The 14,575-nt window shown below is 41.7% G+C and overlaps 1 protein-coding gene across 3 annotated transcripts in view; it reads left to right on the top strand.

Annotated features, from left to right (window-relative positions):
* The window catches only part of sumf1 (sulfatase modifying factor 1), a 157,495-nt gene that overhangs the window by 45,011 nt on the left and 97,909 nt on the right, over positions 1 to 14,575 (top strand). For all 3 annotated transcript variants that reach the window (XM_068051463.1, XM_068051462.1, XM_068051464.1), the window contains one exon: positions 518 to 640. In XM_068051463.1, the coding sequence (XP_067907564.1) occupies positions 518 to 640 (123 nt within the window). The remainder of the gene's footprint in view (positions 1 to 517; positions 641 to 14,575) is intronic.

The raw sequence follows: 14,575 nt of genomic DNA, 5'->3' as shown, positions 1-14,575 counted from the left end.
CAACCCCTGAGCCACCAGACCCTCCCTGCCCAAGGATTGGTGTAGCAGTTTGCTATAAATTAAGTAGCTGGCATGGGCCCTTTCAGAGGGCAGTTGAGTCAGCCACGTTGCTGTGGGACTGGAGTCACATGTAGGCCAAATTGGGTAAGAGCAACAGGTTTCCTACCCTAAAAGATATCAAATCAATCAATTGGGTTTTTATAATAATCTGCTAGCTTCATGGTGGCTTTTACTGAAACCAGATTTTTATCTCAAGATCATGTTTTTTTAACCTGAATTTTTTAAATCTCAAACTTCCGGTGTGGAATTTGAACTCACATTTTCTGGGTTATTAATCCAGGCCTCTGGATTACTGGTCCAGTAGGATAGTCACTACAGTACTTGATCTGATGTCTGAGGACTAACCGTTTAGCTGGAATGTTAGCTAGTAATGGCTCATAATATATTGTAGTCACCACTCACTGTGTTGGAATACTGCATGTGATTATCTGGATTAATGTGTTTTGTTGTGTCTCAGGATGGATCACCCAGTTGTGCATATCTCTTGGAACAACGCAGTGGCATACTGTACCTGGGCAGGGAAACGACTGCCCACTGAAACTGAATGGGAATATGCCTGTAGAGGGGGACTTGAGAACAGGTAACCATAGAAGACTCATTTTTGTAAACTGTACAAAAACCTGCACCAAATGCATCTTTGTTAATCTGATCTAAATTTACAGTCTAGTATAACCGGGTAAGAGATTGAACAAACCAAATGTAATTTACGATAGTTTTGCAGCAGTTTAATAGTTCCAACAAAAACAAGAAATGCTGGAATCACTCAGCAGGTCTGGCAGCATCTGTGGAAAGAGAAGCAGAGTTAACGTTTCGGGTCAGTGACCCTTCTTTTGTTTCAAATTTCCAGCATCCGCAGTATTTTGCTTTTATAATAGTTCCAACATGATTTATGGAGATTCACACTAACAAGTGAATGGAAAAGCCAGGCCTTTTTTCGGTTTGCGGCCCATTAATTTACGCTTGGTCAGCAACCTAAACCCTTCAAGGGAAGCATAAACCACCCTAAAGCCTTTTCAAAACTCGAGCCAAGCTGGGGATGAAGATTTGAAACTACCATCTTTGCGCTTCACAGATGGTTTCCAATTTCTTGAGTTTGGTGTAGGGTAACATTCTCGAGGGAAATTAGGGATGGACAATAAATGTTGGCCTTGCCAGTGACTCCCACATCCCATGAATGAATAATTGTAAAAAAATGCAAGGAGCATCGGTATCATGCACAAAGAATGAAGTATGGATAGTAAAAGCTCCTTCCAGTAGACCATAAGCAACCTACACCATCCTGAGAGGTGAAGAATTCGAAGAACTTTCAAGTGGATTAAACTGTGTGGGATTTCTCCCTGATGTGGGAAAAAAATAAGAATACAGTATCATAATCTATACTCTACCTATGACCAAATGCAATCCAGAGATAATATTCTATGGCCCAAGTAGTACAGGGAATATTGTTCTTCATGAGGCATTCAGCCATCTACATTAATAAATCCTCACAGCCTGTAAACCTGTGCCTAACCAGATATTTATGCAACTTTTAAAGAAATGAACAACATTCACCACATTTGGTCAAAATCTGTTTCACATTGTTTCTCCCTACAGAAGCGAAGCTGTGTCTTCCAATCTGGTTTTCTACTTCTGATCTGCAATCAGCGATCTGATTGAAGTATTGCATCTTTTTGAGTTGTTTTAGTGTTGTTTAACTATTTTCTGCAATAATCTAATTAGGCTGTGCATTAGAACATATAAACTGAAGAGGTTTTTTAAAAAATTTGTTCGTGGGATGTGAGCATTGCTGGCAAGGCCAGCGTTTATTACACATCCCTAATTTGCTCTTGAGCAGATGGAGGTGAATCTGATGGTACGAGAAGTATTTAGTATTTGAACGTTAAACCTCTGAGATAGGATTACTATTTGTTATTTGCTTACGTGATTTAATCTTAAGGTGCAAAAAAAATCAACTTGTGTTTTGCAGCAGCTTTAAACATCCTCAAGGTAGTGTGGGGTAGATGAACAAGTCATAAAACAAGATATTAACCTGGGTCCAAAAAATACCCAGTACCACTTGATGCCACACTAAAAACCCCTGCAATGTTAACAAGTCTAATTACAATATATGCTCACTGGAGAATACCCTCACATGTTCACTGACATGATAGAAGAAATTTGCTGGCAAAACTGCCAGAATTCGCTGATTATATGAAACCAGTCCTGACAAGATACACAAGACAGTTTTCAGCATACAGTACCTCTGATATAGTATTGGGTAGTGTGTGTAGAAGATTTGATTTTCATCACTGCAGTTGCAATGATCATGATGAGATCTGCTTTGAAACGCCAGTAGGAATGCTGTGATTGTGTGTGTGTGTGTCAGATTACAAGACGAGGAAGGCAATATAGTCAGTCTTGGTTCATCTATCAAGAAAAACCCACAGTTCACTCATCACAGCATTCAATTAATTTCTTAAATTGTTCCAACATTTCCATCACCTTTACCCTACCTGGAAGTCCATTGCAAGTGCTCATCAACCCTCTGAACAAAAGCTCATTGACATCAGTCCTTAAGTTGCCTTTTAGTAATCTTGCCCTGTTTTGTTCAGAATAATGTGATGCTTTCACAGTGAAATAGCTTGCGCATAATTGCTGTCTAAGCTGACTCTGGTGCAGGTATTGAGATGCTGTCAGGACCTGTGGAATTGCATCTCTGTGTGAGCAACTAATTTCACATGAGGGGAGCATATTGATGGGAGGGAAATTTTATGTGGCTATCAATAAATGTCATTCTTGCAGTACATAGGGTTAATGTATCAAACTGCGATAGCGTATTAATCATGTAACAAAGAAAGCAATAAAAGGCAAACATGGCAAAGGGATTTCACCTTGGTACTTGAAAGTCCATGAATTCAAGGCTGCACATTGCACTAAAAGCCTGTGTGGGAACAATAAGCCAAGATAATTTGTTTTATTTTATTTGCAGCAGAATAGGAAGTGTTTCCAGCTAGCTGATGGGTGTATATATATATTTATATATAAAATATATCCTATATATTAAAATGTGACTGCAAAATCCAGGTGTGGTTGTAATCTGCTCTTTGCTAATGAACTCATTCTCTTTTATGTGTTTAATATGAATCTAATGAATAATGTTACCAGCTTCAAAGGCAACCATTTCCCCAACCCCCCCTCGCTGCTGCTCCTTTTGTTTCATTTATTATTAAATATGACAGTTCTTTTTGCCTTTTAAGTTATTTTCTCAAAACTGGTGCTGTATAGGCTGGCCAAGAGGTGAGAAGAGTGCCTTCTAATGGCAATCTGAAGCTGGTGGCTAGATTTGTGAGCATGTTTTTTTCCCATCCTAGAAGCACTCTCACGGGATGTCCCCTTGCAATAGTGCCTCAAAGTACTCTTCCACCACATGACACCACCCTCCATTTTTAATCTAAACTTTTAACAATCTAACAACAATTTATATTTATTTGTAGCACTTTTAAAGTAATAGATCATCCCAAAGCGCTTCACAGGAGATCTATAAAGCAAAATTAGACACCGAGCCACATCAGGCAATATTAGGATAGATGGCCAAAAGCTTGGTCTAAAAAGTAGGTTTAAGGAGCTTCTTAAAGAAGAGAGAGAGGTAAAGACACAGGGTCGTTTATGGAGGGAATTCCAGAGCTTAGGACCTAGGCAGCTGAAGGCGCAGCCACCAATGGTGGAGCAATTAATATGGTGATGCTCAAGAGGCCAGAATTAGATGAGTGCAGATATGAGGATTGTGGGGCTGGAACAGATTATAGAGGTAGGAGCAGGTGAGGCCGTGGAGGGATTTTAAAATCAAGATGTTGCTTTCCTGGGAGCCAATATAGGTCAATGAGCACAGGGCTGATAGGTTAACGGGACTTGGTGCAAGTAAGGAAATGGGCAGCATAGTTTTGGAGGACCTCAAGCTTATGGAGGATAGATTTTGGGAGGCTATCTAGTAATGTATTGGAATAGTCAAGTCTAGAGATAACAAAGGAATGCATAAGGGTTTCAACAACTGCTGAGCTGAGGCAGGGCAAAATTGTGTGATGTTAGAGGTGGAAATAGGCGGTCTTAGTGATGGCGTCGATATGTGATTGGAATGTGACATCAAGGTTGCGAACAGTCTGGTTTATTCTCTGTCGGTTGCCAGGGAGTGGGGTGAGGTCGGTAGCTAGCTAATGGAGCTTGCAGCAGGGGCCAGTGTTCCTTTTTAAAATTTAGTTGTTCTGTGTGGCCCCTTTAAATGTTTTTGCGTGTCTACTCACGTGTTATTTATCGCAGAAGGTCTGCGTAGTACCTTTCAAAGTGCAGCGCACCCTCGCAGCTTAGTGGGAACGTTGACGGGGGGGGCAAAAACAATGGCTTCGGTCTTCCCAATATTGAATAAGAGGAAATTGCTGCTCCTCCAGTACTGGATGTCAGATAAGCGATCCGCTAATTTTGCAACAGTGGAGGAGTCGAGAAAGATGGTGGTGAAGTAGAGCTGGGTATCGTCAGCATACACGTGAAAACTAAACTCTATTTTTCGGATGATGTCGCCATGGGGCAGCATCTAGATGAGAAATAGAACCAGGCCAAGGCTAGATCCTTGAGGGACACCAGAGGTAACAGTGTGGCAGCGAGCAAAGAATCATTGATTGCAACTGATTTTCTGGCTATGATTAGATTTCATCTAATCATACATCTCATTTTATATCTCATTAAAGCAGGCCGTTTGACATAAACTGAGCACGGAACTAGAGAACACAGGTTCAAAATTATCCAATCTCCAATCTCCAAACTAGAGATTAGTAACCTGTTTTCCTCCCAAAGTACTGGTTATGTGGAACAGATGCTTTTGATTCATGTCTTCAAAAAGAAAATGGCTAAGCAATGGGTTAACATTAAGGTCAGAGATGATCAAATATTTCCATGGGGCGTGATTCCTCTGCAGTTGGGTCTAGGGAGCAGGGGATGTTAAAAAAAAAAAACTAGTATTTATTTCGCCTTTTACTCAACGTCAGGGTATTTCAAACTGCTTTATCGCCAATGAAGTACTCTTCAAATGTAGTTACTGTTATATAGGGAACCATGACAGCCATATATGCACAGCAAAGACCCCCCAAACAGCAACAAGGTTAATGGCCAAATAATCTGTTTTGGTGATGTTGATTGAGGGATAAATATTGGCCAGAACACTGGGGAGAACTCCCTAACTCCATTGCTGTTCTCTGAAAAGTGGCAAGGAATCTTTTAAGGCAACCTGAGGGGGCAGATTGAGCCCCTGTTTAATGGCTCACCACAAAGACAGCACCACTGACTCTGCAGCAAATTCTCAGCACCATACTGGAGTATCAGCCTAGATCTTATGCTGAAATCTCTCAAGTGGGGCTTGAATCCAAAATGAATGCCGTGTTGGAATAATTATTAATTGGGAGAGGGGGAATGGTCCCACTGAATAGTTGATGCCCAAAAGTGCATTCAGACTTTCAGATTTTAGGAAAGGGATTTTCAAGCTTCATTTAGACATACTGAAAACTCCATTTGGTATCGGTGAAAATATAGTTAAAGGCTTTCAGCTTGTCTCCATTAAGACAGGTGTATCCTCGTGCAGGCGAGTGATGTGTTTTAGTGCTTTATTCGTAGAATGGTAGGACAAAGTTCTGTATCGGCTCCAAATATAGCAAGCACCACATGTCACTGTGAGCGTCCTGAAGTGGGCGAAGTCCTTAAACAAAAGCTGGAAATCTGAAATTAAGAACAGAAAATGCTGGAAACACTCAGCAAGTCCAGCAGCATCTCTGGAGGGAGAAAAGGAGCATTCACCTCTCAGGTCAATAACCTCAGTTCTGATGAAAGTTTGTCTACCTGAAACTTGAACCCGGTTGCTCTCTCCACAGCTACTGCCTGGCCTGTGGGTGTTTCCAGCATTTTCTGTTTTAATTATGGGTGGTGTACTTCCCCATGAGAAGGGTGAAATGACTGGAAGGCAAGTTCACATATTCCACCTTCCTGTCAGCGGCAGAGCAGCAGCTCGCCTGTCTGACTGCCTGCTTGGTAAGAAAATGGCGTGTAGAAATGGGTCATGAATTTGTTTTAAAATTAGACAGAACTTTTAAATATAGGTCATAATTTTGGAGTTGGATGTTGGAGATCTACTTAGTCAGAAAAATTGAGCATGACTGCAGCCCGGCTCCAACATGCCAACTATTGGGTTGAAAGAGAGCCCATTTGGATGCCGCAAGAAACCTGCGAGCTGAAGTCAAGGTTTTAATTATTGCGGGTGATTTAGTTGTTATTGCAAGTAACATCTTTACGAGACATTAATCAGGTCTTCGGAAATTGATTTTAACTTTGCTCTAAATTTAAATTGTGCAGCACAGGTTGTATGGGGCTCAGGAAACTGACCAGTGAAACTGAGGCAAGATTAAGCTACAGTTCAGGTGGTATTTAAACTTGCTAGTGCCCAATTTGAATAAAACCTCACTTGTGGCATTTGTTGCCTGAGTTCCTTTTGGTGAATGTTTGGCTGTTTGGCTTTTCTTAACCTTTTTTGGAGGCTTTCAAGCTGACAAGATTAGGGTGAAAGGTGCATTGTAGGTGTTTGACAGCACATCAGAAGAGGAAGATCAGCAGCGACAACATGCTGGGGTGGGATCAGCACCTGCACAGGAGAGGGGCCGAGTTTGCAGGGCACACTACCAACAACACAGGGTTTATGGACTGAGGCTCAATTTCCTTGACCTCTCGGAAGACCAGTCCTTCTAGAAGCTGAGGTTGTCACAACAGGCAACTGCAGCCTCATAGAGGAAGACGTGTTCCCTGCTGGGCTTGATTAAAACATGAGCAGGAGTAGGACATATGGCCCCACAAACCTACTCTATCATTCAATAAGATCAGGGCTAAACTTCTAAATGAACTCCACCTTTCCCACCCTATCCTGGTGGTTGCGAATTGCCAGTGGCTATGAAAATTCACAGTGCCATCAACTTTTTTGCCTTCTGATCCTTTCAGGGCACGACCAGAGACCTATCCAGGATCTCCCAGTTGGCTGCACATAAATGCATGAAGCAGATTAGTGATGGAATGTTTGCCAGGGCCGTCAATAATGTCAACTTCCCCAGTACTGACAGCCAGATAAGCAGGCATTCTGATAGAATCATAGAATGGTTACAGCACAGAAGGAGGCCATTCGACCCATTGAGTCCACAGTGGTTCTCTGCAAGAGCACTTACGTTAGTCCCACTCCCCTGCCCTTTCCCCGTATGCCCGCAAAGTTTTTGTCTTCAGTTGCTTATCCAATTCTCTTCCGAAAGCCACAATTGAATCTGCTTCCACCATACTGTCAGGCAGTGTATTCCAGATCCTAACCCCTTGCTATGTTAAAAATGTTTTCTCACGTTGACTTTAGTTCTTTTGCCAATCACCTTAAATCTGGTTCTCGATCCCTCCGCCAGTGGGAAGAGTTTCTCTCTATCTACTCTGTCAAGACCCGTCATGATTTTGAAAACAAATGTAACTCCTTTATTCAAAAAGGAAGGAGTCAGAAAGCAGGAAACTGCAGGCCAGTTAGCTTAACATCTGTCATAGTGAAAATGTTAGCTTTTATTAAAGACGTTACAGCAGGGCACTTAGAAAAATTCAAGGTAATCAGGCAGAGTCAACATGGTTTCATGAATGGGAAATAATGTTTAACCAATTTATTAGAGTTCTTTGAAGAAGCAATGTGTTGTGGATAATGGGGAATGTACTGTACTTGGATTTCCAGAAGGCACGTGATAAGGTCCACATCAAAGGTTATTGCAGAAAATAAAAGCTCATGGTGTAGGGGATAACATATTGGCATGCATAGAAGATTGTCTAGCTAACAGGAAACAGAGATAGACATAAATGGGGCATTTTCTGGTTGGCAAGTTGTAACGAGTGGTGTGCCACAGGGATCAGTGCTAGAGCCTCAATTTTTTACAATTTATATAAATGATGGATGAAGGGACTGAAGGTATGGTTGCTAAATTTGCTGATGACACACAGATAGGTAGGAAAATAAGTTGTGAAGAGGACATGAGTCTATAAAGGAATATAGATAGGTTACCTGAGTGGGCAAAGATCTGGCAAATGGAGTATAATGTAGGGAAAATGTGAAATTGTCCATTTTTTGCAGGAAGAATAAAAAAGCGCATTATCTAAATGGAGAGAGATTGCAGAGCTGAGATACAGAGGGAACTGGGTGTCTTAGTGCATGAATCGCAAAAGGTTAGTATGCAGGTACAGCAAGTAATTAGGAAGGCTGATAGAATGTTATCCTTTATTGTGAGGGGAATTGAATACAAAAGTAGGGAGGTTATGCTTCAGTTATACAGGGCATTGGTGAGACCACATCTGGTGTACTGTGTGCAGTTTTGGTCTCCTTATTTCAGGAAGTACATAAATGTATTGGAAGCAGCTCAGAGAAGGTTTATTGGACTAATATCTGGAATGGGTGGGTTGTCTTACGAGGAAAGGTTGGACAGGCTCAGCTTGTATCTGCTGGAGTTTAGAAGACTAAGGGGTGACTTGATTGAAACATATAGAATCCTCAGGTGGCTTGACAGCGTAGATGTGGAAAGGATGTTTCCCCTTGTGAGGGAATCTAGAACTGGGAGTCACTGTTTAAAAATAAGGGGTCACCCATTTAAGAATGAGATGAGAAATTTTTCTCTGAGGGTCATGAGTCTTTGGAACTCTCTCTTCCTCAAAAGGTGATGGAAGCAGTGTCTTTGAATATTTTAAAGGTAGATAAATTCTTGATAAGGGGGTGAAAGGTTATCGGGGGTAGGTGGGAAAGTGGAGTTGAGGTTACAATCAGATCAACCATGATCTTAATGGTGGAGCAGGCTCAAGGGGCTGAGTGGCCGTCTATAGCTCCTAATTTGTATGTTCGTATGTATGACGAAATGATATGGGGAAAGAACAGCGGCGAAGGACAAACCACATTGCTCTTTGGAAGAGTCAGCGCAGCCTCAATGGGCCGAAAGGTTTCCTTCTGTGCTGTACTAATCTTTGGTTCTGTTTTTTGTGTCGAAGTAGACTGGGCAGTTTGTGTCAATGTGGGTCACCGGTGCAATGGCCAGGTGGTAAGGGGTGTGGGTGGTTCACCTCCCAACTGACCACAGCAGGTGTTTTGTTACTGGGGTTTTAACCCCTTGTGTTTTATTTGTCAAGTAAATCTACAGTGATGGGTTTTCTTGTAGGCTTAAAACGGAAGATTAACTATTTAATGAGCAATATTCTTTCACAAAATGGTCACAACCACATCCAAGCATGCATTTACTCACACACGCATGTGCGCGAGCGCACACACACACACACACACACACACACACACACACACACACACACACACACACGGATAGATAGGGGAAAAAGATAAGTAGTTTGAAGTGAGGTAGGTGTTCGGGGTTCATGGTAAACCTGTAGAACCTTCTTGGAAGACAGTTTCTCTTTTAAAGTTGCAGGCCTGGAATGCTTGTAGATTTTTCTGGTGGTTGATACTTCAGTCTGTGGGTGGTGATCACTTTCAGTTCTCTGATACACCAAGTTGAAGGGTGGAATTTGCAGCAGGACTCCTTGTTTGGTTTTTGCTGGATCTCTCCGCTCTCGTCTCGATAGGCTTTTGAGATGATGTGATCTCTTCCTCTCTCGCTCTAGAGAGCTACTTTTTAAGGTAAAAATCACTTGTATGTTGCCTCTGTTAAGAGACGCTGGGCCCCCTCCCTGTGGTGACTAACAGTGGGCCAGGATGTGGCTACTTCACACCTTTGTTTCAGAAGAGCTCATTCAATTCAGGAATGTCTCTTGATGGGTTCAGGATGGGTGTAATTCGCACCTTAGTTTGGAATGTATCCTTTTGTCCTTTGTTGTATGACAGTTTAAATATATAGGCTCGTTAGTCTGACCGTTGGCCATTTTGCAGCACATTGTCCACTCTTTAAAGGAAAAGTCAATTTTTGTTACTCTTCAGCGCTGAAAGTACAGAACACCAACTGCAATATCCGTGAGTGCAACACAAGTTTGTGTTGACGTGGAACACATAAAATCGCTGGAGTGTATCGCTGCGGGGTGGCCGGTTTGTGCCGATTTGGACTGGTCAGTTTGTGCCCCTGTAAAACCGCTGGATTGTGTGAACGTAGGGTGGTCATATTGCGTGGATGCGGACCAGGCGGTTTGCATCTGTTGACAGGTTTTTATGGACTTAGTGCTTTTTGTGTTCGGCGTCTGGCAATAATTAACCCTTCCGGTGCCGACTTTATTCGTCCCAATACTGTTGATGAGTCCAAGATTTCCCTGTCCACATTTATGATGGGACCATGTCTGTCATCAATGTCCAGGCTTTCAGCTAAATTAAAAGCAACCCGATAAAGCTGTTCTCAGGCAATGAAAATCTGTTTTTATTGTTTTGATCCCAACCCCTAAATGGAGAGTGACATTGCGCAATAGGGTGATGAAAACCGATTCAATACTAGCTTTCAAAAGGTTAAATGCATGATGGAGGAAAAATTGCAGACATATGTGGAAAGAGCAGTGGAGTGGGACAGACCGGCGCAGGCTCAATGGGCCTAATGGCCTCCTTCTGTACTGTACTCATCTCATCTGTGCTTCTCCTCGAAGCACATGATGTTGGTGCCGGTAATAGAACTTCTTTCCACTTAGTGTCTGTAATCAAGGACTCCCAGTCAGGCACATCACAGACTTGGTCAAAAGTGGAACTACTTTCAATGCTCAGTGTTTCAAGTTTATGGTTTAATAAACTCTTGAGTAACATGCTGCTAGCATGTTGTGTGTACAAGTGTGCCTATACTGCCCATTGCCTATCTATACATAGTGGAATCCAGTGGTGTAATAATAGAAACACCCTCATTATCTGGACTGGATATCATGTCTGTCTCTTGCCTGTTGTACACTTCTCCAATCTTTCCAAAGTGACTAAGGAACGCTTGGTGAAATAAGGGCAGTTATGAGCTATTAAGCTGCTTATTTCATTGTAAGTGAACATACAGAGTAACTGTCAATGCCAATCCTATTTAACTTCATTGAGTTTTTATTCAATTATTTTCAGGGTTGGGGGAATCTCTTGAGAATTTTTCCTTTTTGCTCTTTCACTTGCTCCAGAAGTGGAATAAGCTGTGGAGAATCTATCATGGTGCAAGCTGTTATCTGCTGTTCTAAACATTGCCCAATGTGAATTTTTTTCTCTCTCTATACTGTCCTTCATAATAAAGTTCCTGAAAGGCCAGGGGCAAGTCAGCTGCCAGGAGGTCCAATAAAACCAGTGGTAAAAAAAATTCCGTAACAAAAAGCTCTTTGGATCCAGCACTCAAAAATGATTAGTGTGTGACACATGTCTTCAGATGGATTCAAGGTTTTGTCTGAATACACTGTTAACACAGCAGAACCTAGCTGACTCTAGGTGTTATCCAGAGGCCCAGTGGATGTGACATGGAAACTTGCCTATTGTGATTGGTCAGTACAATAATCCCAAACAGGAGATGAGTTTTCTATAATTTGGAGGCTAGCAATGATATGTTTTGTATTGATTCCATTGATTCCACTGCTTCAGTTCAACATTTACTGTGAAGAAGCTCTCTAGAAACTGCTGAACAATCATGGCAGATTTCAATTTAAGTTCAAGAAGCTGACCACCCAGTCATCAAAAATGGAAGGCCACTGAACATTTACAATATTTGATTGGATAGAGAGGCATTTCAGACAAGGCTGTACTGATGCTCAATCTTATTCAAATGACCTGTTTTACATAAACTAGGACTGTCTATAACTTGCAGAATTCTACAGCGTTTCAGGTTATTTTGGACTTCATTACCCCAACAATCTATAGCATTTTTGCAGTGTGGAGACCAGTGGAAGATGCAGCAACAAACCTGTACTACAGCCCAGTCAGTACTTGATTCACAATTGTTCGATCTTTATGGGAAATTGGATGACAATTTTTAAATAATGAGTGAGTCTGTGGAACGCAATGTGTATAAAACTGCATTTATATAGAACAGTGAATGCTTAGTCCAGGTATTGTTACTCCCATTTTCCACTGCACAATTATTGCACATCATCTTTCAGTCCTCAGGTAGGGTGGGCAGGGCAGGTGGGAGCGGGAAATTGGGTAGTAGTTGGCAGAGGACTCTGGCAGGAAGTCAGGGGAAAGAGGGATTGTTTGTGTATTCAGTGAGGAGGGCAGAGGGCTCATAGTCAAATTCAGTGGGAGGAGGTCTCTATTTCAGCTGTTAATCTTGCTTGTCTGCCAACAATCATTTGGTGTTACTCCAGGCAGTGGGGGAAGGTGGAAATCTTGACTTTTCCATAAGGCCAACGTTTTCTTGTGGACTATCCAACCTCAATCATACAGTACAGAAGGAGCCTGTTTGGCCCATCATGCCCATGTCAGCTCTTTGAACGAGCTATCCAATTGTTCCAATCCCCAATCTTTCCCCATAGCCCTGTATTTTTTTCGCCCTTCAGTTTTTTGTCCAGTTCTGTCTTGGAAAATTACTGTTGAAGCTGCTTCAAGCACCCTTTCAGGCAGTGGATTCAAGTTTATAACAACTTGCCATGTCAAACATTTTCTCCAAATCTCCATTCTGGTTCTTTTGCCCATTATCTTAAAATGTGTCCTGTTTCCAGCAAAGAAAGAAAGACGTGCCTTTATATTGCACCTTTCATGACCACTGGACATCTCAAAGCAATTTACAGCTAATTACTTTCTGAAATGTAGTCACTGTTGTGATGCAGCAAACTCGTCAGCCAGAATGTGCACAGCAAGCTCCCACAGACATTATTGCGATTATGACCAGATAATCTCTTTTTTTTTTGTGATGATGATTGAGGTATAAATATTGTTCAGGACAGCGGGGCTAACTCCCCTGCTCTTCTTTGAAATAATGCCATGGGATCTTTGACATCCACCTGAGCAGGCAGATAGTGGCCTCGGTTTAATGTCTCATCCGAAAGACGGTTAGAGTTGCGCTTCAGCGCAGACAATACCAGGTCATCTCCAGTGGCTTGATGAAGGGGTTTTTACTGTTGCTTTATTAAGGCTTTTCTTCGGTTCCAGCATAGGTTTTTGCAGTAAAATCGGTGAGGGCTGATCTCATGTGGATATTCAGAAATACACATCCAGTCGGTTTCAAGGATAAGTAGTTGTTGAACCTAGCCAGTAGTGGAAGGTTCAGTACAGTGGGAGTGTCAGGCAATATTTATTGGCACCATTGTTCTTTCAGAGTATTACATTCATTCCCTGTTTATATTACCTGTCAATCTCTCATGACATGACATTGCTCACAGTGAGTGGAAACCAAGTGTAGAGTCAAATGGATTGGGTTAGAAGGCATAAGATAATTGGATCTGGGTACGCAGAGCTAAGATGGTGGATATCTCTTGACTTTACTCAGAGCCAGCCCTCTTGGGTTGATCTCTGTGCCTTTTTTATTGTGTCAATGTGAGATCTGTGTCTCTGTTTGGAGATGTGTCTTGTCGGAGAGATCTTTTTTCTGATGTGTGGATTTTCCCTGATCCTTGTGTCATTCCCTCTATTGTTGTCTTTTCTCTTTGTTTCTGTCTGTAGCTTGATCTTTTTCAGAGGGTCCATAGATTTCTGTGTTGCTGTGCCTGATTTTTCTTTCCATGTGTTTGAATGTTTATTTATGTCACCTGCTTCTTCCATCAATGTCTCTATTGCAATGTCGCTGTGTCTGAACCGTGCAGCCTTTCTATCTCTTTCTTGATCTTTGACTGTCAATTTGTTTGTCTCTTTCTATCTTTCAACTTCTGTCTCAGATACCTTTTGCTATGTCATAATCTCTTTTTCTCTGAGTGTGTATATCTCTCTGTTCACCCATCTCTCTCTCTATCCCCTGATGTTTGTGTGTCTTGCTATCAGTTTGTCTGCCCTGAATCAATCTATCTTTAAGCCCACTTGATTGCTTTCTTCCTCCCTCTTCCCTGTTGCCCTCTTCCTTTCCACTCTCAATGTCAGCCTCTGTCCCCTTAATATAGAATGATACAGAAGGAGGCGATTCAACACATCATGCCTTATCCTTGCTTCCCTAATCTCTCTCTAACCCCAATGTATTTGTCTTTCTTATTCCCTATTTCTTTTTCTGTCCTAGCATTATGATAAATTTTCTAATGACATTTTGTCTGTGTATCCCAAACTGCTCATTTAGACTCTGGGTAATCCAGATAAAGGGTTTTCGGCACTGAAGAAGGACGGAAAGTGTTAAGTGAAAATCAGAAACATTAAACTAGTTACAAAATTCCTGCTGGATTTGTCATAATTGCAGACTTATTAACAGGGAAATTATCAACTGCAGCTTCTTGCACTGAGACCATTATTGTCGTCTTAACTGAATTATTTTTACAGTACAATTCTTTCAGTGATTTGTCCCCAACTAGCATCTCATAATGAAGAAGTGTCACAGTCTGATTGATAGATGCAGTTCAGTATATAAATTTCATTAAATTGCCCATTTGTAAT

The sequence above is a fragment of the Heterodontus francisci genome, chromosome 19, assembly GCF_036365525.1.
Source record: "Heterodontus francisci isolate sHetFra1 chromosome 19, sHetFra1.hap1, whole genome shotgun sequence".
In the NCBI taxonomy this organism is placed as follows: Eukaryota; Metazoa; Chordata; class Chondrichthyes; order Heterodontiformes; family Heterodontidae; genus Heterodontus; species Heterodontus francisci.
Note: the sequence above shows the minus strand (reverse complement) of the source record. Positions and strands in the feature narration are given on the sequence as shown.